General features: G+C 48.2%; 1 protein-coding gene across 1 annotated transcript; it reads right to left on the reverse strand.

Annotated features, from left to right (window-relative positions):
• Nucleotides 1-1778: 1778 nt before the first annotated feature.
• LOC144102746 (uncharacterized) lies at nucleotides 1779-23993 on the reverse strand. The gene is made up of 6 exons (XM_077635928.1): nucleotides 23864-23993; nucleotides 16514-16601; nucleotides 11005-11198; nucleotides 7358-7434; nucleotides 4528-4583; nucleotides 1779-1790 (listed from the first exon to the last, which is right to left on the reverse strand). Exons 2-6 carry the CDS (start codon nucleotides 16565-16567, stop codon nucleotides 1779-1781), a joined length of 393 nt encoding a protein of 130 aa, XP_077492054.1. The 5' UTR covers nucleotides 16568-16601; nucleotides 23864-23993.
• Nucleotides 23994-24451: the final 458 nt, after the last annotated feature.

Consider the following 24451-nt stretch of genomic DNA (forward strand, 5'->3'; position numbering starts at 1 on the left):
ATATTTCTAGAGGCAAATGTGTTTTAGAATGCCTCAAGTTGATTTATTTGCACAAAACTGGAACACGGTTCTGTGGATTACACAAAAATATAAATATCACTGCGTACTTTAAAGTAGAGTGCGGGTATTACTGAACACTTTTCATGAAAAGCGTTAAACACAAAGGAAGCCAAACTAAAGCAAATGAGTTGTGTATATTTTTGGTTCAATTTTATTTGCAGCCTTTCACATGTCAGAATTCGACGATGTCGTCCAGCTATACACCAACGAGAATAAAACAAGAAAACTTTCAGCCTTTAACTGCTTTAGAGAAATTTTTTTCCTACAAGTTCCGTCTCTCCAAAAGAAATAAGTTGATCAAATGATATCATCTATATTTTGAACTAACAGCTAAGTCGTCATTATATATTGTGTTCCTTATAGTTTCCCTCTTTCATTTTTTTTCACTTTGCAACTAAAACGTTTTCTATCGTGCAATTCACCGCGACATACCTGATTTATGGGTATGCGTGCATTTCATTACGTTCGCATCATTGGTTGATCAGCCGCTTTTTTCTCGCAAATAAACAAATACATTGTAGCTATGACAAAGCGCCAGAGCAGTTCCAACGCTGGTGGTTAGATATATTCGTGGAAAAAATATTTGGGCTGCGCTTGGACCGTGTTCCTGTGTTTCGAAATCTGTTTATCTGTAGCCTGTAAATAGGCCATCACGTAATCTTCATGAAGAAAGGTCTCTTGCGGACGAAGGGGCCACCGCTTAGTCTGAGTGTCTGCACGCAAACAGCAAAGAAAGGTTCAACATGATTAGCGTCAGCAACGTGTATCCACGTAATCGTGCAGATCTTGCCGAGCTAACATCACGTTACAGCTACGGTGCATGTTATCTCAATCGTCAGAGCAGAACTGCACCTAGAAGGTTGCATGAGCAACACTACAACTCGGTGATAAAAGTACCAAGCTACCTTGTTGGTGAATTGGAAGTACTCTTCCTGGCCGTCGATTATAACTTGAGTTGGAACTTCTGTGAGGCCGAGCACGGTGATCACGCGCACGCCCAGATCCAAGGCGCACGGGGAGCAGGGGCCGGCGAGCAAATTCTGCGAATATTTTTGAACCGAAAAGCTTCACTACGCTAGGCAGAGCAGTCGTCGCGTAGGCCGGAGAATGACCTTGAACGACCTTCAGCCCAACCACGTTAGCCGTGTATGACCATATGTGGTACAGTTGTGGTGTCGAACCCTTGACCTCTGACCTCGACCCATGACCTTTAGATGACATTTGTCCTCTGGCCTTAAGAACATTCAATAGGGTGATGTGAAGCCACGTGATGACATTCGACGGAGGTGTCGTAAGATCATGTAGTACAGCGGCATAGCCACGTGGTCGCGTGAGTATATATAGATCACTGTCGTGAGCGTGTAGCGGAGCTGCCATGGACGAGCCCCAGACGCTTAGCTTGCTTTTCGCTGAATTCCAGGGTTAACCAAGTTAAGCCACTGCAAATTTTTTTCTTCTCGTGTTTCCTGTAACTATGAAATTTCAGGAGCACCAGCCCTACGTTATCGCTCGACAGTACTTGCATGATAACTTCAAAAAAAAAAAGCTTAAAAAGTGAACACACCTAGTTGGCATTTGAGCACAGCGCTTGGGTGTGATGCGAAAACATTTCTTTTATAATCGAAGTACTCATCTCAAGGTAGAAAATCGTGTCATTCAAAGAAGAGATCTTAGCATGGCCGCGAAGAAAGGCTCCTTTCTACTAATCAACGGCGGCACTACTTGTACAGCTAAAAGAAAAGCATGATGTATTCGTAAAGCCGGGCATGCACGAGACGTTTCAAGGATAGTGCATTAAAGATATGCCTTTTTATTCAAGAAAAGTTTGCCATCAGAATGCGATAATTGGTACAAGGTTTGTAATCGTGGTTTCTCTGGCCTCATTACAACTATTTAGGAAGTACTAATATGCTCGAATTGAGTTTATAATCTCTCTATTCTTATTATTCTTTGTAATATAGAATAAAGCACGTGTAGATTTTGCAGCACAATAGTAAGCACCACCGGAATCGACCCAATGAGTACAACTTACAAGAAATATAGCAACTAGCTGAGTCTTCAAGGAAAACTAAACAGTGTCTTAGTAGTATCGTCCAACGGTACTTATCATGGGATTTTAGTACTGTTGTACGTCATGCTAGAGGCACTTTGAGACCAAAAAGACTGTATCGCCCTGTGTGACACAGGTTGCTGCTTCCACACGTGTTTTCAGTAGCTTAGTCTAAGATATTCACGAGCACCAAGTAAGAAGCTCTGGTTAGCAGGCGCCGCAGCAGCCGAACAACAATAAACCAACAAAATCATTCCTCTCAAACAACGAAGATTTCATTTCTCTTTGACGACACATAAAATTTGAAGAACAAGCCGATAGAAGTCAGAATGTAGGAACTTTTAAATTAACTGAATTCAAAAATGATCCCAGGCGTGCAAAAGCTACAATACCAATAATTTTTAGTACACTTGGTTAAAAACCATTACAAGCAAAAAAAATTATTATTAAAATTTATTCCCTCTCTTCAAGCGTTACGTCTCAACTTTAAGCTTCCTCGATCATGCCTTGAATCATATATCCCGAGTCCCACCTCGCGCTATTTTGTGCTATCAGATGTCAAAAAAAAAATGGACTACGTAAGGGGTTTAGAAAGAATACTTTCATATTGTAAATATTTACGCTCTAGATAGATGTCAAGCACATGTAACCCGCGTTTCACGCCTCCACTATTTTCTGGCTGCAATATAAAAGGGGACACTGGAATTAAACCTACATTCACTCGTTATGCATGCTATATAAACACATATGGCCAGACACATATAACCTTTTATGCTCGTTTCAGAATCGCATTTCATTTTCAGTTGGCTTGTATAGTTTAAGAGTGATCCTATTTGCCACCCTTGTAAAGTCACCCCCGGAAGGTAAATATTTGAAGTGAAGGTGCACAAGTTTTCTTTTGTCCGCATTTGAGCCCCAGCTCTTCGGTGGAATAAATTTTTCAGTTTTTTTATATGCCCACTACTCATGAGGTAAAAGTGAAAGCGCGAATTGTACATTTACAAGGAAAAGGTTTCTACAAAAATAATAAATTAAACCAGCCATAAAGACGCACGCGAGAAAACTTAGAATTCAGAAGAAAGAAAAGATAGGAAAGAGGCTTTTTCCAATCTTTCCAGCCTCTTTCCTACCTTGCCCTTCCTCTCAGTTGTCCTCTGTGCGTCTTTCTGGCTGGTTCAATTTCCTAATGCAATGCACCAAATAGCCCAACAACGTGCTTTACAAGAATAACTTTCAAGAGGAGAGCACACGTACATGGAAAACAGAAGATCTGTACTGCCCTCCACAAATTCTCATTATTTATGCGTAAAAAACAAATCTGTTGTACTTGCATAGGAAACGCCGAAGGAATGCTTATTAGCAGTCGTAGGGAATGTGCAGGCTGAAAGAATAAACCCGAAGCTTTTTCCCTCGTTTGCCTCGCTTCTTGCTTCATATGCTTTTGTATTTAGTTAGATTGGTGTAGCATTCCAACCCAAGGGAGTGCTTAAGCTCAGATCTCTCCTCTTCATGATGATGCCAAGACGCTGGTGCTCCGTCGAACAACACTCTCTGAATTCGCGATGTCCCATGGCTATCAGGAGCGCGATTTGCTCACAGTTTCCGGCCAACACAATTTTAAAAAAAGTTTCTAATTTTCACTGCATACTTCGCCATATGTTTTTTTTCACACAGACGAAGGCCCGAGAGCACGAGAAATAATAAAAAATAATTATTGATTTACAGAAGAGCCTAATCTGTTTGCCCGTCTCATCTTCAAGCTGTGATGCGAAGGAAACCTTTAAACCAGATTTCAGTATCCAGTACCTTTTCCTTCCGACGCCACTTCAAGGCTGAAATACCAATTCAGTGAACTAATAGTTAGACTAAAGGTTTTAACAACGTCGTAAGCAGCGCACATGGATTGTGAAACACACAGCAGTCTCCTTGTATGAGAGTACGGAGGTTAAGATGTTCCGCCTTATGAAGCTCCACTCTTCTTACTCGCGCCAAGCTGCTCTGTTTCGCCGAGTTGCACAACGTCTATAGTTCACTGACATCGCACAGCACACGGGCGCCATAGCATTTTTCCTCCATAAAAACGCAGCCGCCGCGGTCGGGTTCGAACCCGAAAACTGAGCCGGAGTTCCCGGGTTTGAACCCGACCGCGGCGGCTGCGTTTTTATGGAGGAAAAACGCTAAGGCGCCCGTGTGCTATGCGATGTCAGTGCACGTTAAAGATCCCCAGGTGGTCGAAATTATTCCGGAGCCCTCCACTACGGTACCTATTTCTTCCTTTCTTCTTTCACTCCCTCCCTTATCCCTTCCCATACGGCGCGGTTCAGGTGTCCAACGATATATGCGACAGATACTGCGCCATTTCCTTTCCCCCAAAACCAATTATATTATATCTATAGTTGACAGCTCGCAGCGCTTACCTTTTCGAAGAAGAAGTGGAAATGCGTGTATTGCCTCTTGCCAACCGTGTCGGCGACTGAAATGGAAACGTCCCGATGAGCCAGAGCTGAAACAGAGTACATCTTAAGCGTATCTACCTTAGCTCAATGGCTGCTACAGCCACGCTTTCCAGGGACTACAGCGCATGCGCGTGGCATACTGGCTAGGCCTAGCTACTAACTACTAGCCAACTACTGCATTTAGGTATACCAGCTAGGCATACAGAGCATTAAAAGCGCACTGAAGCCAATGGCAAGAGCAGCGCTTACACGAAATGTTGCTGTGATCGGGGGCCCAGTCAGCGGGAACAGATGAGCCAGGCAGGCGCCATTGAGCTACGTTGACCAAAGGCGCTGTAGTTCGGAGAAGAGACAAGAAACGTAGGCGTGGGGACGGCTTCTGGCGACCGGCGGCGCCGTGAACAAAGGCCTCTAATCTCTTTCGCCGGAGATGTGGAATGCGGCGCTTCTCCAGCGCTGTGCGCTCCCGTGGACCGGTGGAGGAGACCCCGAGCGAAGCCAACCTGCACCCCCCCCCCCCCCCCCCGTCCGCTTGCACCTGAGCGGCCCGACAAAGCTGGGGTTGACACGCCTAATTCGTCCTTCCCTCCGGAAGAATTCACCGGGACCGTCAGGACATGTGTTTCCCGGCAACACCCCGCCCCCCCCCCCCCCCCGCCCGTCCGCTTGCACCTGAGCGGCCCGAGAAAACGGGGGTGGACACGGCTAATTCCTCCTTCCCTCCGGAAGAATTCACCGGGACCATGAGGACATGTGTTTTCCACTTAAGGGATCGCCGCATACGTAGCCAACGACCTTTTGGACCTGGTCGGCCCTTGGGAAACCGCAGTCCGTGACCGCAAGGCGCCAGGATTCCTTCTTGCCTGTGTGTGTTTCTGTGCGGTGTGCGCGGTCACGTGGTGAGGGTGGAGCCTATGAAGAGGCTAAAGGCCCATTGGACGCTAGACCAGCTACCGGATTCCCTGGCTAGGTGCCTGGGAAATATCAACTGTATTTAAGCCGCAGTTAGTCGTGTTTCAGAACACTTTTCTGACTTTTGGTCACCCTGTTTATCTTGTAACTATGTAAAATAAACCACCATGCCAATTTTCCTGAAGCCCTCCCTCCGTAGTCTGCCGAGTTCATCCTCATGCGGTGAAGACCTCGGTCCCGATCCCCAAGCGTATCATTGTGGAGCAGATGCACGGTGGCACTGAGAGCTGTGCGCTTGAGGATGAGCTGTGTTTTCGTAAAGCACAGCTGTAGAGCTCTTGAGCTGTTACGAAGTTTTGATTTGAGGTATGTTTTAAGAGCGCTAGCTCTTGTTCATCACGTTTCGAGGTTTCGGGGGGGGGGGGGGGGCTGCTGGATGGATGGATGGATGGATGGATGGATGGATGGATGGATGGATGGATGGATGGATGGATGGATGGATGGATGGATGGATGGATGGATGGATGGATGGATGGATGGATGGATGGATGGATGGATGGATGGATGGATGGATGGATGGATGGATACGGCTGAACCCTTTACATCGGGCGGTGGCTCAAGCCACCTAGCCATGTCTTGTGAAATTTTACTCCTGTCTTGCTTTTAGCCACCAATCAGATAACCTTCGCTTGGTTACTTCTAACCTCTTAAAATCCACTTTCCCTTCACTATCCCTAAACCCCAATGCCTTGGGTAAGTCAGCCCCGTTGCCTTCCACTGTAGGGTGAAGCCCTTTACAGAAAAGTATCAAGTGTTCAGCCGTTTCCTCCTCCTCTCCCTTTATCACAGCGCCATCTGTGGCAGCAACTACTCATCACGTTTCGAGATTTCGTGAGGTCTTCTACCACCCTGTGATCAAAGCGCCATCTGTGGCCGCAAAAAGAAAACAGCGCATCTCGCATTGAGACTTGTAGTGCGATCTACAATAGCATTGTAGAAACCACCTGCCAATGATGACGTCGCGGTCCAATATGGTGGATAGAGGTGGAACTATGTGAGTATGACCTCAAGGCACGAAATGGCGGCACAGTTTCGGTTTCTCGAATCTAAGATGGCACCCATTAAAATTGGTTGTGCCCTCTCATCCCTTCCCCCTTCCCCCTCCCCAAAAAAATATCCTTAAACGGGTACGAACACTGTCCCGTTACTGGACCACTACACATCTACATACTCGTTCCGCTATGATATATACTCCGACAACAAAGGGCACCCAGCCGAGGACAGTTGTATACCGAATTCGGTAGGCAAATAAAACCCTATGGGCTGTGGCATAGAAATAAAACCACAAATAATTAATAGGTAAACATTGCATGCATTCAATTACTAATTGAAGCATTACAATATCGCACCGCAAGCCGAATTCTAGACCCACCTTGACCCCCCAAACGAAGCAAATTTCGTTTGGGACGTCTCTTGAGGGTGTGCAACTCGACAATGGGTAGACGTGCGTCATAATTTCTCTGACAGATGGCGCTATTAGGCGTGCGTGCACGCGTAGCCGAGCATGGTGGCAGTCCACCCCGTTTCAAAGGGTATTACATTCTGTTTCTCGAGACAAGCGGCGCGTTCTTCTTCGCTTTCCAGAAGAGGGTTGTAGCGCCGAAAAAGACAACACATAACAAGCGAGACGGGACATTGCGCCTGTCCCGTCTCGCTTGCTATGTGTTGTCTTTTTCGGCGCTACAGCCCTCTTCTGGAAACATGCACCAACTAGCCCCCCAACAAGTATTACTTCTTCGCTTTCTTCACCTGGTAAACCAAACAGCTAACACTAGTTGCTTCAACGTCTTCCAGACGGTGGCGGTCTTTTTTTTCGTACCTGTTACAGCCGGAGGCTTCAAGAATTCTCCGTAGGCAACGCCTTCGGCATCTGGCGACACGGTGAGCTGCAGCCCCCTGCAAAAAACGCGGGCTTTTTGCAACCACCTGGTAGCACGACAAAAAATTTCAACCCTGCCTACAGCTTTGGAAAATACACATGTAGTGATATAACACATATTATGATCTCAAGAAGTATTTTGGCATTCCTCTGTATTCTTTTTAAAGTTGAAACACTCATATAAATAAAGCCACACCAATAGCTGGCACATGCAATCTGGAGATGAGATGACAGGTGAAACGTGGCAACGGCCTTAATGCGGTGGAAATGGTAGCGTATCCGGCAGTTACATAATGTCAGAAGGGGGAAACGGTTATGACATTTAAGGGGTAAGATTGCGCATATATATAGGCGTTGCAGGATGGTGGTAAATAGACAATATTGCCAGATGTTTTTGTTTTCCAGAGGATATAAGTCAGCTAACCATGACAATTGCATTTTCCTGGGTTTCAGCGGCTATGGCCTTGTTCTTGAACAATTGGCAGCATAGCTGTCATCGTTTGTAATGACAATATCTGGGTCAAAATTTTTATAATGGATGCTGCGGCTCTGAGAGCAGGGTGTGATGGGATTTCTTAGAGTAAGGCATATTATAAGCAGTGTACGCAGCGATTCTCTAAAAAGTTGTCTAGAGAAAACATTAGCGTTTTAACTAAAATTTATCTCGCCACGTTGTATCGTGCGCTCTGTTTCCAGTGGGAAAACCGATAGTGCGAAAACCATCTTCTCCTGAAAGACGTTTCGTGCATTGTTTAGGCGATTCCGTGACAGCGATAGTTGAGCTGTACCGAAATTCTCCGCCCTTACACATGGCAAAACGGCTGTTCACAGACGTTTGCACCTAAAACTTGGATCATATCGTCAAAGACGGCCACTTTTGATTGTCCAACTGGAAAAGACGTCAGTATGGCTTGTGATAGGTTACAGGAAGGTGTCTTCACAGAATGTATTCAAAAACCTCGATTGAGAAGAATTCCAAATAACAACAATATACAATACCTTAGTATTTCCTATCATAAGCAAATCCGGGGATTAATTGCAATGTAGCCTGGCAACCATCTGTGGGCCAGCGTAACTTTGGGAGGCAGGGACGTAGAGAGACACTGAAACACGGGGCACAGCGCTATGTACACAGCCTGGCTACGTAACTAAGGACACAAACTGCAAATAATGATTACTGACATAAGGCAGGCAGAACAGAATTGAGGGTGGAATTGAAAATGGAGAAACGAAAAAAACAGCCTTGCAAGGAGGCATCAGTTTATTATACAACTCGAGGCGTTGAAACGGGCAAGAGAAATCATTTGCCCAGGGAAAGTAGTGACCGCAGATCACAGGCATGAAATACTTAAGAGAATAACATCACTATCACACGGGCATGGGCTCTGGTTACTGCTCTTCACACGGCGGACCAAACGAAGGTTACGCTGCTAACCACTGTTATCGCGAGCCGACCTTGGCGACCTCAGTTTGCGTCGCTAACCGAGAAAATAGCGGAATCTGTGGACGGGAAGTGCCCATCAGAGTCTGAGTGCGAAAAGCGGCGGCCCACATCAACAACGTACATTTTTTGCACAGAATAATTCTTCAAGAGCAACACATTAATATAGGCAGTGCGTAGAGTGCCGCCTAAAAGCCCTTATATGCAGCCTCGTACCCCTGTCACACGGGCATTTCGAAGGCCCTCGAACCGATAGTCTATCGACTGAAAGACCATTGAGCGCTGCTACACAGGCAGTTTCAATGGCCGTCGAGTCAATAGTCTATCGAGTCAACCCAGCAGCTCGGAACTTTGTCGAGATTTCGAGGGCCTTCGAGCGCTGCCCAAGGTTGTTAGCGTTGCTTCAAGCGGTGCCAATGTGCACTTTCGTGCACGATACGTTCACGGTACAAACGCATGAACAAACACTTTTCTCCTAAGCTTCAATGCAGGCAGTCAGTACAATAATTTAAGAGTAGTATCGGTCTGGTTTAAAGCCCATTAATTTTATGCTCTGCATTGTGGAAGGCATAACTCCAGCAGCATCAGCGTTGCCAGAGCGCTGCGAAACTACGACAGCAAATCCTACAAAGGGCAATGTCTTTCAAGACAATGCAACTGGCATTTAATAACAACTAAAGACCTGCTGTGGCAACGAATAAGTGTATTTCGGCAGTTAGTATATAGAATTATAAAGTATTTCTCGTATTTGCGCAAATTCGAAAGGAGCGATTGTTGTGCCACACAAGCTTGGCGTAAGACACGAGAACCATTTCAGATTTGCCGTGTAGCAGCGACGGAACTCCTTCAACTTCGATGGCGATAGAGATTTCGATGGCTCTCGACTCGCTGGCCATTGAAACTGGCCGTGTGACAGAGGTATTACAGTACCGCCCTCCGCCGCAGCAACAGCGTGTGTACTGCAGCCTGTCCAACGATGCTGACGATACACATTCTAGCGCCGTAACGTCGAAAAAGGTCCGGTCCCTGCCGCATCGTTGCACTTGGCGACAGGATCGCAACGCTCGCTGCACCGGATACCATGAGCTAACCGCTATGAAAGTGCGCTCTCGCGGAGTGCCGACTCCAAGACAAGGCGACCATAGAAGAGGTCGGAAACAGACCAGTTTTGCGGAGGAAGTTTGGAAGTTAACGAACGAGGATAAGGTGACCGCAGCTGGCACATGAAGAGGTTGAGTGGATGGATACGAGAGAGGACTTCGCCCTGCAGTGGCGTAGTTAGGTTATGTTGGTGACGACGCAAAGGTAGTTTTATTCCAGTGCGCCGAGGCCATTCTCTATTTAGCCGAGCCCTGGAAGATGAGCGCAAGGTCATCCGACACATGCGCGAAGCAACGGTAGCCACTGGCATCCTGAAATGAGGAAGCCGGCCATCATAGTCGAGGTAATCCCTGTTTGTACAATAAACGTTTCATATCTCTCTGTCTTTCTCCTCCGGAGGTAAGCGCGTGTACCGAAATACTACTGCTACAACTAGAACGTTGCCGGTGTCACCATGGTATGGTTAGGACAACTGCTAGAACGACTATACCCACCGCTACTACCAGTGCACTACTACCGAGCAAAACGCTCATCGTAAATAGTACTACTCCTAGTACATGACACTAACGAGTACGCGCCAAAACTTGCCGCTACAGCTAAGACTTCACAATAAGCAAAGATACAGAGCCTGTTTCAATTCCGTTCAGTGAGGAAGCCGGCCATCATAGTCGAGGTAATCCCTGTTTGTACAATAAACGTTTCATATCTCTCTGTCTTTCTCCTCCGGAGGTAAGCGCGTGTACCGAAATACTACTGCTACAACTAGAACGTTGCCGGTGTCACCATGGTATGGTTAGGACAACTGCTAGAACGACTATACCCACCGCTACTACCAGTGCACTACTACCGAGCAAAACGCTCATCGTAAATAGTACTACTCCTAGTACATGACACTAACGAGTACGCGCCAAAACTTGCCGCTACAGCTAAGACTTCACAATAAGCAAAGATACAGAGCCTGTTTCAATTCTGTTCAGTCTAAAGTGATTAGGTCGAATGAGCTCTATGTAAGACGATGTGAATGATGATTGCGATAAGTACACACCTAGTGGGACTGGTCGTTACTAGCACACCTCCGCCACGCAGGAAGAGCGTAACCGCTCTCTGTATGGTAGCAGTGGCGTTGGTGAATAGTCCTCTGCGTAATGTGATGCTGTAGCCCGGGTACCACTCGTACCAGACGCCGGCCGGGAGGTAGACAGGCACTGGCGTCCAGGCTACCGTACTGTCCTCGGGCCGCTGTGATTGGGCATGGACAAGGGCGTTATGGACAGTTTTAAGCGTTCTTTTTTATGAATGAACATATGAGCTTTTCCACCATTAATTCAAGTGCACAGCACCCTGCATCCGATTCATGGTTAACTCCAATGCCTTTGGCGTCGCTATAGTGCTCATGAACCGAGAACACACTTGACTTCCTTCTGAGAAAGAAAATGGTACGGGTGCGTATAAACCATAAAAAGCGCTTCCTACGTAAGTTTCCAGCTGGTTTTGAAAATTGCTGGCGGTTTAGCATTGATAAGCACGAAATATTGTGCGATACGACACTTTTTTTTTCATCAGAACACCACCGCCACGTACCTCAAAGCGTGATTGAGCTGTCCACTGACCAAGGGAGCCAATTATTCACGTCTTCAACATTTTCAACAACAATTCCAATTCACCGAATTCCGCCCGGCGGCCTTTGCTCCAGTGCCGCCTTTCTGCAGCAATTGTGTCAACGCCAAAACGCATTGCTCCACTGCCGAGTTTCTGCCACAACGCTGTCCACACCAACGCATGCAGCGCACTTCTCTGTATCACTGCCGCGACATAGCTCGAAGCGTGAATTTTAGTTTGGTAGTAGCATTAGCTGATGAAGAAAACGATGGGCAATCCACAGGGAGAGTATGTTGCTGTTTAACACATAGCGTACGTGTTTACCTGCGGCGATAGCCTGGTGCTCTCGAGCAGTGGCCAGCGAAGCTGATCATTTGACGCCGCCGCGGCTTGGAATCCCAGTCGTTGATGTTTACTTTATTTATTTCAGTTGGCACAAACACACACACACCCACACATCGCGGTCTGATGCTCGGGGTTCGCCAATCGTTATAGTTCTTTCGCGCTCATAACATTCTATAATACGTTTACGTCTCTAAGAGCGGAATGCTTCTGGCGCTGTGACGGAGAAAAATTGGCAGTTGCTTAACTTTGCTAAGCCTGGAATTCAGCGAGAAGCAAACACGCTTGCTAAGCATCTGAGGCTCGTCCACGGCAGCTCCGCCACAAGCTCGCGACAGCCTTTCCATATATACCCACACGACAACGTGGCTATGACGTGGTATCACACGGTCTTATGACACCCCCTTTGGATGTCATCACGTGGCTTCACATCACCCCATCGCATGTTCTTAAGGTAAATGGTCAACCCAAAGGTCGACCAATGTCGAAGCTCAGAGGACCACTCAAAGTCAGAGGTCAAAGGTGCACTTAAGTTCATGGGACAAAGTCAGGGACCAAGGGTTCGACACCATAATTGTACCACATACTCGTGTGGTCATACACGCCTATCCTCTGTTGGGCAGAAGGTCGTTCAAAGTCGTTGTGCTGCCTACCCGAAAACTGCTTTACCTAACTTTTCGCTTCAGAATTCTGCCTTTCCCGACGTCTTCCAACCAAAACCATGAGCTTGCTGCCGCACACTCGTCCGCAATTACCCAAATGTTGTTTCGCCACCTGAGCGTTCACGATGCATTTCCCTGAATTAGCGAGGAGCTTGTCGGTGTTTCCTATCGCCCGTCAAGTGACTAGAAATCAGAAGATATACGAAGAATTTAAGCAGCTAATGAATAGGGGCAGCGTTCGTTCAGACGCTAATTATCATACTTGCTGCAGGAATGCAAATAGGAAGCCTCCTCACGGGTGACATGGGCAGCCTTGACGACGCTAAGAGTACTCCAAGTGTACCACATTGCAGTCGTCGCCTGAAACACCAGATATGAATTGGTGTCATCTTCTAGAAGACCCAAGGTAGAACGTAAGTAAAGCTATAAGGGGTTGCCTATGAAAACTTATGTCGCAGAAGGCCACCTTCAGCTCCTCTGACTAATATGCAAGGCCGCGAACATCTCACATTATGTTTGTCGCCAGGGTAAAAACGACACCCTGGTACATTATGAATTGCACCGTGTGAGAGCTTTTTTTCGACCAACCAATGCAATGTGCCGTTTTCAGGTTAAGTGGCGTGCCTTCGGTCGCAGAGAAAGAGACAAATGCAAAGGCCAATCATCACAGTGGCGGCATGAACGCCGGCATAAAGATTTCGACGCGCTCCTCAGCACTCTTGTTTTCAGAGAAGTGTACATGCAAAGTCGTAGTGCGACTAAACAGTCTGCATCCAGATTACAGATCTAGATGACCGCCGACTTACGGATAATAAATGTAAGATGTTCTGGCAGTGCGTTTGCTTTGCGTTGGGTGGCATCAGATACTGCAGTGATTCGACAAAATCTCCGCAAAGCCGTCATGGGTAGTATGCAGTGTACCTCGGAGTTGGCATAGTATAGTAGAACATGTAGACATCCTCATGAACGTATATGATGTGATTTCACGCATGGCGTCGAAAGCAAATATATATTTTTGACGAAACGTCAAATGACAGCCGAGACTACAATTCTTAATAAAGTTAGAACAGTAGGACCAGACAAAGCCTGCAAAGGCAGCGTAAGAAGGACGCTCACCTTATCTATTTTTTCTTCTTGTCACTTATCCAGACCTGGCCTGAAATCGCTGCTGGGACTGTACCTTCGCCCCTACGCATTCTGCCTGACGTCACGGACTTCGCGAAACTCGTCGCGCTCCTGGTGGCAGCGGCGGAATTAGTCACGCGGGAGGCAGCGGCCGCAGTGGAAGGACGCTCCCCTTATCTATTTCTTTTCTTCCTACCTATCCAGGTTGGTGAACTAGCTTCAGTTTCTACGTGCTTAGCGCTATTTTTGCTACCGCCGTTGCCCCCGTGTTGTGCGCTTTGCTGCCGTACTGCGTGCTTTGCCTTTTTATGAGCTGCTACTGTAGGCCTCTAGGCGGACATTCAAACTTCTTCCTTGCACCATGGCTGTCACGTCTCAAGCCTGCCGTGTCCTCCTGCAAGATGACGGACGTTTCCTGACGGGCTGCGAATGTGAGTGTTCTTCTCCTATTGGTAGATGTTCAGGCTCGTCACAATCGACGTTTAAAGCCAAAGGCCGCCGCGCATGGTGGTGCATGACCTGTCAATCATCAAAGGTGAAAATTGATAGAGCGCCCACAGAACCTGATATTGCTGTCTGTCTGGCAGACGTAACTAAATGGTTTGAAGCCCTTATTGACCTTCCTGTTCAGGTTGGAGAGAATAAGGCCTGAAAATAGCCGCCGCGGTGGCTGAGTCGTTATGGCTCTCGGCTGCCGGCCTGAAAGACGCGGGTTCGATCCCGGCCGCGGCGGTCGAATTTTGATGGAGGAGAAATTCTAGAGGTCCGTGTACTGTGCGATGTCAGTGCACGTTAAAGAACCCCAGGTGGTCGAAATTTCTGGAGCCCTTCACTACGGCGTCTCTCATAGCCTGAGTTGCTTTGGGACGTTAAACCCCTACAGACCAAACCAATAAGGCCTCAATTAGCTGATGTCAGCAAAGTATGGCCAGATCCTGAGCCGACAGGCTCAGGCATAATACCACTGTGGCGCTGCGGGTAAATAAATAAGTAAATAAATAAACAGGAGGATGATAATAGTACCTTGAAAAGGCGTGTAACCACGCTTGAGGCTACCTGTACTGCAGATATTATTGAACAAATGAAATCAACTGTAAATGACCTTGAATGCCGAAGCAGGAAACTCAATATAAGTTCATGGCATCCCAGTAACAGAAAACGAAAACGATGTGTGAACTGAATGGTCTAGGTAAGACCGTTCACCTGCCAGTGCGGACTAAGAATGATATTGGCGCTGTTCAGACTTACTTCGAAGCAAAACAAAACGCCTGGGATCACTGTCTGATTTGCTAAGCAGTCAATTCCTGACTTGTGGCTGGAAGCGCGTAAAGAACTTCGGAAAAGTTAATCAAATGTTTCAATCACCGAGAACATGACTCACCAGAACAGAGACCTGCTCCTCCGCGCAGGGGACTGGGCAAAAAGCCATGATTGCAAGTTTTCGTGGTATTGCAATGGCACGATACTTATCAGGAAAAAGGAAGGTGATAGCGCCATTCTCAGTCGCTGTGCCGCAGACATTGACAGTCTCTAATACACTTTGGCCTGATATTTCTTCCGGTATTTTTTTTCAGTGCCTTATCATCTAAAATTATTCCTTCTTTTACTTCTCAAGCTACCTTCTGATATCTTAACAACGTACTCAATGCTGATGGTCGGCGATGCCTTAATTGTATCTTAGATCCTTGAGAAATAAGCGAAACGAACTCGATTATCTCCCTACTGAAGAGCAAGTTTTCTTTGATGTTGTAACGTTTTCTGAAGCTTGGTTTGCCTCGGAAGAGGATATGTATACACTTCAGACACACAAATCGGATTACATGAACCGCATGAAAAAAAGGATGGCGATCTAGCAATGTTATTTTCAAAATTAATGGATTCTGAACTACTGTCTGAATTTTGCTGTATTACCGTTTTTATGAAATCATTGTGATTAGATGCGGTACAACAGTACTCTGTGCGTGCTGGTGTCTTCCTTCCACCAACGTCCGGTTCTCTTTTTTTTTCTTGGTTCATTTTTAGAATTTGTGAGTGCAAGAAAATATCAATTTTTGGTGGTGATGTGAACATAAATATGCTTGTTGATAGCAATGTATATTTAGAACTCGGATCACTGTTAAACACCCATTCTTGCCAGAATATTGTAACATCTGCAACAAGAATCACTACAAAATAAACGACACATTTACACCTGTTTTTATCCAGCTTTATTGCATCCCTCGTTAAAGCTTCTACTTTAATTCACAGTGTCAGCGATTCCTTGTCGATAGTTATGTCAGTAAATCAGCCCATTAATAAAGCAATGCGGCTACGTTGGGTATTCTCTTGCCGAGTTAATAATCCTGCAACCCTCTGCACATTTAAAGACCGGCTAACCACAGTCGGCTGAATGATGTGTTTGCAGCAAGTGACGCGAATTTAGGATATGTCACATTCTTGCACGAATTTTCTGAAATATATTTTGCATGCTTCCCTGTGAATAAGTATAGAACATGTAAAAAAGGTCGCAAACCCCGGATAACTAAAGAATCGTTACACATTATGCAAAAACGAGATCAATTGTATAGGAAATTCATGCGTACTAAATCCCCGGAAGCTTTCAAAGCATTCTAGACGTTCAGAAATTTTGTTACAAAACACCTTCGTGCTGAAAAAAAAGGCAGTATTATATGAACCCGTTTAACTCGACAGAAGGGCGCACAGGGAATGTTTGGAAATCGCATAACGTTGCAACTCGAACTGCAACAGATAGACGAAGTAAATTAACAAAAGGTGGAAAAGGTAGCCCTTAAGCAAACGCTCATGTAATATTAGAACGCATCTTACCCTATATTCGGTCGGAGGAATGACCATCAGTTGACGCCCCAACATGAACTGCATGGTTTGTTGTTAGGTTATGTCGTCCGCAGGAAACCTGCGACATCACGTTGGGAACCTCTCAGACATTACACACGTGTTATTGGTTTCTCGCGAATACGCTTACAAGTATTTTTTCAATGAGCTGCGTCTGCCGAAGAGCCAAGAGGGTAACAGCCTCAACGATAAGTATAGGGCCGAGGGGTGCTCGTGGAGCATGCTTTATTATTCGTTATAGTCAGATCTCTAACGCTCCAAACAAAATACCTTGAATTATCGCTCCGTCAGTTAGGAGATGCTTCGGTCGGTGCAAAGCCCCACAACAATAGTTTAGAAGCGCACCACTTGGACTATTTAGTTTTCGCAAAGGCTGTGCGTAGGAAAGGCAGAAATATCTAAAACATCTAGATTCGCAATTGTCAAAAACCCTAAAATCTTCAGACACAAACCACATGGGGTGGTTTCGCTGCATAAATGCTGGAGCAAAGAAGTCCCATTCAAAACTGCGTTCAAGAGATGGTTCATTTGCATGAACAATTATTGCTTCCTTGTAGAAAATATTCAAGAAATGCTCTTCCTGGCATATTAGGATATTGCCGCGAATATTTGCAGTGCTTGTTCGTTTTTCAAATCTGCCGCGACACCACCTTATCGCTTTGTTTGCGACGCAAGACGCGACTAGATTTATCTCGATTGATCGCAGCCAGGCAAAGCTGATTCTACTTTGTTCCGGAATGTTCTAGTAATTTTGCGCCCTTTATCTCGAATGTTCGCTATCAGCTTTAAATTGAGCACGGCCGACAGCGGCGGGCATTCTGTTCGACGACCGCCGAGCACGCTTGTCGCTTCGCCGCCGCCGAGTGATTCAGTCCATTTTGGGTGCAAGTCAGCCCAATAAACAGTTCATTTAGAAGACCCTTTCGTCCGTCTTCATCGCTGCTTCGACTGGATGGATGGATGGATGGATGGATGGATGGATGGATGGATGGATGGATGGATGGATGGATACGGCTGAACCCTTTACATCGGGCGGTGGCTCAAGCCACCTAGCCATGTCTTGTGAAATTTTACTCCTGTCTTGCTTTTAACCACCAATCAGATAACCTTCGCTTGGTTACTTCTAACCTCTTAAAATCCGCTTTCCCTTCACTATCCCTAAACCCCAATGCCTTGGGTAAGTCAGCCCCGCTGCCTTCCACTGTAGGGTGAAGTCACCACTACGTGACATCTGGTGGAGGTGCTGGGTAACTTCCATGTTCCGGACGCCCCCTTCAAGTCGTGAACCCAGCCCTAAGCGCTTCACACCCGAGGACGAACCAGCAGCTCAGCGAGCCAGCCGACGTCTCCAGGGAGAGGAGCCTAAGTTCGGGAAACTGCCGGACCGCACCAGACAGCGAAAAGACGCTGCTACCAGCACTGCAACCTCGCCAAAGATGTCGGCACCGATCATGTCGGCACCGGGTGCCGGCACCGGGTGCCGCCAACTTTCAATGGATCCCTAGGCGAAGACCCTGAAGAATGGTTGGACCAATTTGAGCGCGTGGCGTCATTCAACAAGTGGGATGAAGCGGCAAAGATTGGACACGTTTTTTTCTCATTGGATGGCTCCGCACGCACGTGGTACGAAAACTACGAGTCGTCCCTTACGACATGGGAGCTATTCAAGAGAGAACTATTGAAGGTATTCACCAGTGTCGTGAGAAAGAAAGAGCCGAACGACTCCTCGAGTCCAGGATCCAGCTTCCGAATGAGCCCGTCCGCAGTTACGTCGGGGAGATGAAGCGCCTATTTCGCCGCGCCGATCCCGGGATGACAGAGGAAAAGAAAGTTCAGTTTTTAATGCGCGGCGTAAAAGAACAACTCTTTGCAAGCCTCGTCCGCCAGCCGCCAAAAACAGTCGAGGAGTTTATGCAAGAAGCCTGCACGATTGAGAATACCCTCGATGTTCGAGCTCGGCAGTACGATCGCCCTTCCTCTGCCTGTGCAATCCGTTCGGACACGCCGGCCACCACCAGCGACAGCTTGCGGGAAGTTATCCGCGAAATCGTCCGAGAGGAGCTACGCCGATTACTGCCATCTTCCCCACAGCCACAAGCAGCGACTCTGATGGATGTGGTACGGGAAGAAGTGCAACAGGCACTTGGCACCCCGACGGCCACAGAACCCCAGGCCATGACCTACGCCGCTGCAGTAAGTACTGCTCAGCCCCAGCGACAACCCCCCCGTCCTCCCCGAGATGAGCCAATCGTTCCACAACGCCGCCTCCCAGTCTCCGCCCGCCCAGCCTATGACCGACGCTCAAGCCCCAGGAAATGCGACGCCTGGAGGACTTCCGACAACCGGCCGTTGTGCTTCCATTGCGGTGAGGCCGGCCATATTCTTCGTCACTGCCCGTACCGACGTATCGGTCTTCGAGGATATGCCGTTAACGCCCCACGACCACGCTTCGGACAACGTCCGCACGAAATCGACGAGTACCTGCGTCGAGAAGAGTACACGCCGAACCGCTTTTCGCGCTCACCATCACCGTCAACCTCGCGCTTTGCGTCGCCACGCCGCAGCTACGCAGCCGCGGTACGAGGAAGGTCGCCCAGCCCCCGTAGGGGAAACTAAAGGCAGCAACCTCTGGAGGTGAGGTTGCTCACGAGCTAAACGCCGAAGATCCTCCACCGACCACGCCCCATGAAGACGCTGCACCCGCGACGCCGCATGAAGAACCGACACTCGCTGCACCGACGCCGCACACAATGAGAACCTCGACCACGACGCAAGCTACCTTGAAATCGACGCCGCCACCCAGAGGAGCTTCGACCACACGCCCAACCCGTGACTCGCATACGCGACGAAGCCGTGACCCGACGCCGAGAGCGACATGCAATGCAAGAGCCAGGACCTCCGACCTAGTAGTGACTATCGACGGCCGGAAAGTTACCGCTCTAGTCGACACAGGAGCCGATTACTCGGTGATGAATGGAACATTCGCTGCGCAGCTCAGAAAAGTCACAACGGCTTGGGACGGCCCACAAATTCGCACCGCTGGGGGCCACCTCATAACACCATCAGGACGATGCACAGCGCGAGTGACTGTCAAAGGACATACCTATCCTGCGACCTTTGTTGTGCTACCGCAATGCTCCCGCGAAGTGATCTTGGGTATGGATTTCCTTAATGAGCATCAGGCGATCATCGACCTGCGATCCAAGCTGATCACGCTTTCGACAGACGAAGCCATCGCTTCGATGAAAACTCGGGAAAATCACGTTGCCCTAAGTGTCCTGGAGGAAGAAGTGACCGTCCCACCCCGTTCAAGCGTTATCGTGACCGTAGGCGCCACGAAAGCCATAAACACTGAAGCCATCATCGAAGGGAACATGCAGTTGCTACTAGACCGAGGAATCAGCATCGCAAGAGGCATCGCACTTTTCCGCAATGGCCAGGCCGAAGTACTGCTGACTAACTTCAGCGAAGAATACCGGTATATTAACAGAGGAACGACGATTGCTTTCTACGACGAAATATCTGACGTACGAGATTCCTTCGCCCTCTCCGACCCCTCCGCAGAAGATCCGCCTGACCAAGAGAACTCGCCCACTTTCGACATCAACCCAGCCCTGCACCGGAACAGACAAGACCAGATCCGCAATCTGCTTCAAAACTACAGTGAGTGCTTTTCGACATCGCCGAAGGTGCGACAGACGCCAATTGCCAAGCATCGCATTATAACGGATCAACACGTCCGACCTCTCCGTCAAAGCCCCTACTGTGTGTCTCCGCGAGAATGACAAGCCATCCGGGACCAAGTCGAAGAAATGCTTCGCGACGACGTCATCCAGCCTTCAAACAGCCCATGGGCGGCACCGGTTGTTCTAGTGAGAAAGAAAGACGGCGCACTTCGATTCTGCGTGGATTAGCGCCGCTTGAACAACATAACAAAGAAGGACGTCTACCCCCTCCCCCGCATCGACGACACACTGGACCGCCTCTGCAACGCCAAATATTTCTCATCGATGGACCTCAAGAGCGGCTACTGGCAAATTGAGGTCGACGAAAGAGATCGCGAGAAGACAGCATTCATAACTCCGGATGGGCTGTTTGAGTTCAAGGTGATGCCATTTGGTCTCTGTTCCGCACCAGCGACGTTTCAGCGAGTAATGGATACAGTGCTGGCAGGCCTGAAGTGGAAAATTTGTCTGGTATATTTAGATGACGTCGTTGTCTTCGCCTCGAACTTTGAAGAGCACCTCAAAAGACTTCGAACAGTACTAGACGCAATCAAGTCGTCTGGCCTAACCTTGAAAGCAGAGAAATGCCACTTTGCCTACGAAGAGCTGCTGTTTCTTAGCCACATCGTTAGCAAGGAAGGAGTACGCCCAGACCCACAGAAAACAGCTGCTATTGAACAGTTTCAACCACCGGCCGATAAGAAAGCAGTGCGCAGATTTCTCGGACTATGCGCATATTAACGACGATTTGTGAAAAACTTTTCGCGCATCGCCGAGCCCCTGACCCAACTGACGAAGGCAGACGTGCCGTTTAAATGGGAAGCGCCGCAAGAAGAAGCCTTCAAGGAACTTCAGCGTCGTTTACAGTCCCCACCGATCCTTGCGCATTTTGATGAAAACGCCGATACTGAAGTTCATACCGACGCAAGCAGCGTGGGACTAGGCGCCGTTCTCGTTCAAAAAAGTGACGGGCTGGAGAAGGTCATCGCATACGCTAGCCGTTCCCTTTCCAAGGCCGAGGCTAACTATTCGACCACTGAGAAGGAGTGCCTTGCCATCATCTGGGCTACGTCGAAATTCCGCCCCTACCTCTACGGACGGCCGTTCAAGGTGGTCAGCGACCACCACGCGCTCTGCTGGCTTGCCAATTTGAAGGATCCCTCTGGCCGACTCGCTCGATGGAGTCTGCGTCTCCAGGAGTTTGACGTCACCGTCGTTTACAAGTCCGGACGCAAGCACACTGACGCCGATTGCCTCTCACGAGCCCCTGTAGATGCACCGCCGCTGGGCGGCGATGAGGACGCCTTCCTGGGACCCATCAGCGCAAGCTCTTTTGCTCAGCAGCAACGCTCGGACCCCAGCCTAAAAGGCCTCATCGAGTACCTGGAAGGCAAGGTTTCTTCACCCCCCGCTTCATTCAAGCGAGGACTGTCTTCTTTCTGTGTGCAGAATGAGGTCCTTGTGAAGAAGAACTTTACAGCGAACAAAACAGCCTACCTCCTTGTTGTACCTACTTGTCTCCGCGAAGAAGTTCTACAGGCTTCACACGACGAGCCGACAGCTGGACATCTCGGGTTTACTCGCACCCTCCGCCGCATTCAAGACAAGTATTACTGGCCCCGACTGTCTGCCGATGTCGCACACTATGTGAAAACATGCCGAGATTGTCAGCGACGAAAGACTCCTCCCACACGACCAGCAGGATTTCTGAACCCCATTGAACCTCCCTCAAGACCCTTTCAGCAGATTGGCATGGACTTGCTTGGCCCTTTTCCAACGTCAACATCTGGAAATAAGTGGATCATCATAGCGACCGACTACCTGACCCGCTACGCCGAGGCGAAAGCCCTACCGAACGGAACAGCAGCAGAAGTGGCCAAATTTTTCGTGGAGTGCATTCTTCTTCGACACGGCGCCCCTGATGTGCTCATCACGGACAGAGGAACAGCATTTACGGCGGAACTCACGCAAGCCATCCTGCGCTACAGCCAAACCAGCCACCGGAGGACAACTGCATACCATCCGCAAACCAACGGACTGACCGAGCGCCTGAACAAAACCATCGCCGATATGCTCGCTATGTATGTCGATGCCGAACATAAAATCTGGGATGTCATCCTGCCTTACGTCGTCTTCGCCTACAACACCGCAGTGCAGGAGACCACCCAGATGACGCCTTTTAGGCTCGTCCATGGCAGGGATGCCACGACCACGCTAGACGCCATGCTGCCCAACGTTACAGAAGAAGAGAACGTCGACGTTGCCGCCTACCTTCAACGCGCAGAAGCTCGAAGGCTTGCCCGATTACGGATCAAAGATCAGCAGCGGTCCGACGCCAGACGCTACAACCTACGAAGACGCAACGCGGAATACAAGCCAGGAGACCAAGTCTGGGTGTGGACGCCCATTCGCCGCCGTGGATTGAGTGAAAAGCTTCTGCGCCGCTATTTCGGCCCGTACAAGGTTCTTCGTCGGCTGGGTGAACGTGATTATGAAGTCATCCCTGACGCAATGACTGCATCCCAGCGACGCCGCGAACGACCAGAAGTTGTCCATGTAGTCCGTCTGAAGCCGTATTATGCGCGCTAAAGGCCGCTGCATTTCCATGCTCTATTTTCGCAAGATCCGTTTTTTTTCCCTTACTAGTCGCGTTATTTGTTTTAATGCATCGGGTCGATGCTTCTTTGAGAGGGGAGTAATGCCGCGAATATTTGCAGTGTTTGTTCGTTTTTCAAATCTGCCGCGACACCACCTTATCGCTTTGTTTGCGACGCAAGACGAAACTAGATTTATCTCGATTGATCGCAGCCAGGCAAAGCTGATTCTACGTTGTTCCGGAATGTTCTAGTAACTTTGCGCCCTTTATCTCGAATGTTCGCTATCAGCTTTAAATTGAGCACGGCCGACAGCGGCGGGCATTCTGTTCGACGACCGCCGAGCACGCTTGTCGCTTCGCCGCCGCCGAGTGATTCAGTCCATTTTGGGTGCAAGTCAGCCCAATAAACAGTTCTTTTAGAAGACCCTTTCGTCCGTCTTCATCGCTGCTTCGACTGCCGTCCCCACTACGTGACAATATAACGCATTTCCTCTAGCAATCTGCATGCTTTTTCCCTAAAATTCTCGAAGGCTTTCCAGGCCAGTTCGTTCATTACGGGGAGTAATATATTAACAAAAAATTTTCAATTGGTGTAAACTGTACAATCTTTATGCGAGTGCAACGGATACTTAAGCCTGTGCGGCTCATCTTCAGCATAAACAAACATTCTTAACACTTTTTTGCTAAGGACAAGGTGCGGTTTCTACTTTTGAATAACGTTGAAGTCTTTTCATTGTTGGCAAAGGGATTGTGGTTCAATTTGCTATTTTCACGAGTTTATTACTAGCGAAAAGCGTAGCCAGCATTTCTAAGTGAGCAAAAAAATGGCACCTTTCTCAGCCAAAGAATTTTGCCTGTTCATTGTGAGAGCATGTTCATTGAGGCAGCAAATAGTTTCGACACCCTTTGCCCTGAAGTGGGTGTAGTCATGATGATGATGATGATGATGTAAGCAGTTTGTGGTATGGGGCCGATTTTAAAGGGCACACCGGTTATACTCACTCGAAGTAGAGCGGCCTAACCACCATGTCTCCAGTCAGGGCGCTCTTGAAGAGCAAGCTCGTGATGTGGGGCAAAAACTGCTTTCGGAGGCGACGGCATTCTAGTACAGCCTCCGAGTACCTTACGGCGTGGCTCCTATTTTCGGCCTGTTAAAAGAAAGTGGGCAAAGACGCAGCCACCGCTCATCATTCAACTGATACGTTCATCACAAAGCTGCGCTTACAATTGAAATGTATATAACACTATTGAAGTGAAAGCTTCACTACGCTAGGTTTTCAAGAGGGCAGCGTCAGTGCAGTCACGCGATAGGTATCACGTGGTGTCACGTGACAGATCATGTGGCCCACTGATGTCATCACAATCTGCCCACTGTGGCAGGTGGCAACTGCCCCATCGGGCATTTCATCGACGCTTTACAGACACTCCGTTCGGCAGTGAGTGTGGCATTTATGAACGTAGCCATGGATGCAAAGGAAGCTTTCGCTTCTCACCAGGATTAACCAAAGTTTAAACCACAGCTATTTTTTTTTCGAATACCTGACTTTGGTGCTAAGACCTGCAGGCTATAAAATAGGCATGAAATTAAAT

Source organism: Amblyomma americanum, chromosome 8 (genome assembly GCF_052857255.1).
Source record: "Amblyomma americanum isolate KBUSLIRL-KWMA chromosome 8, ASM5285725v1, whole genome shotgun sequence".
In the NCBI taxonomy this organism is placed as follows: Eukaryota; Metazoa; Arthropoda; class Arachnida; order Ixodida; family Ixodidae; genus Amblyomma; species Amblyomma americanum.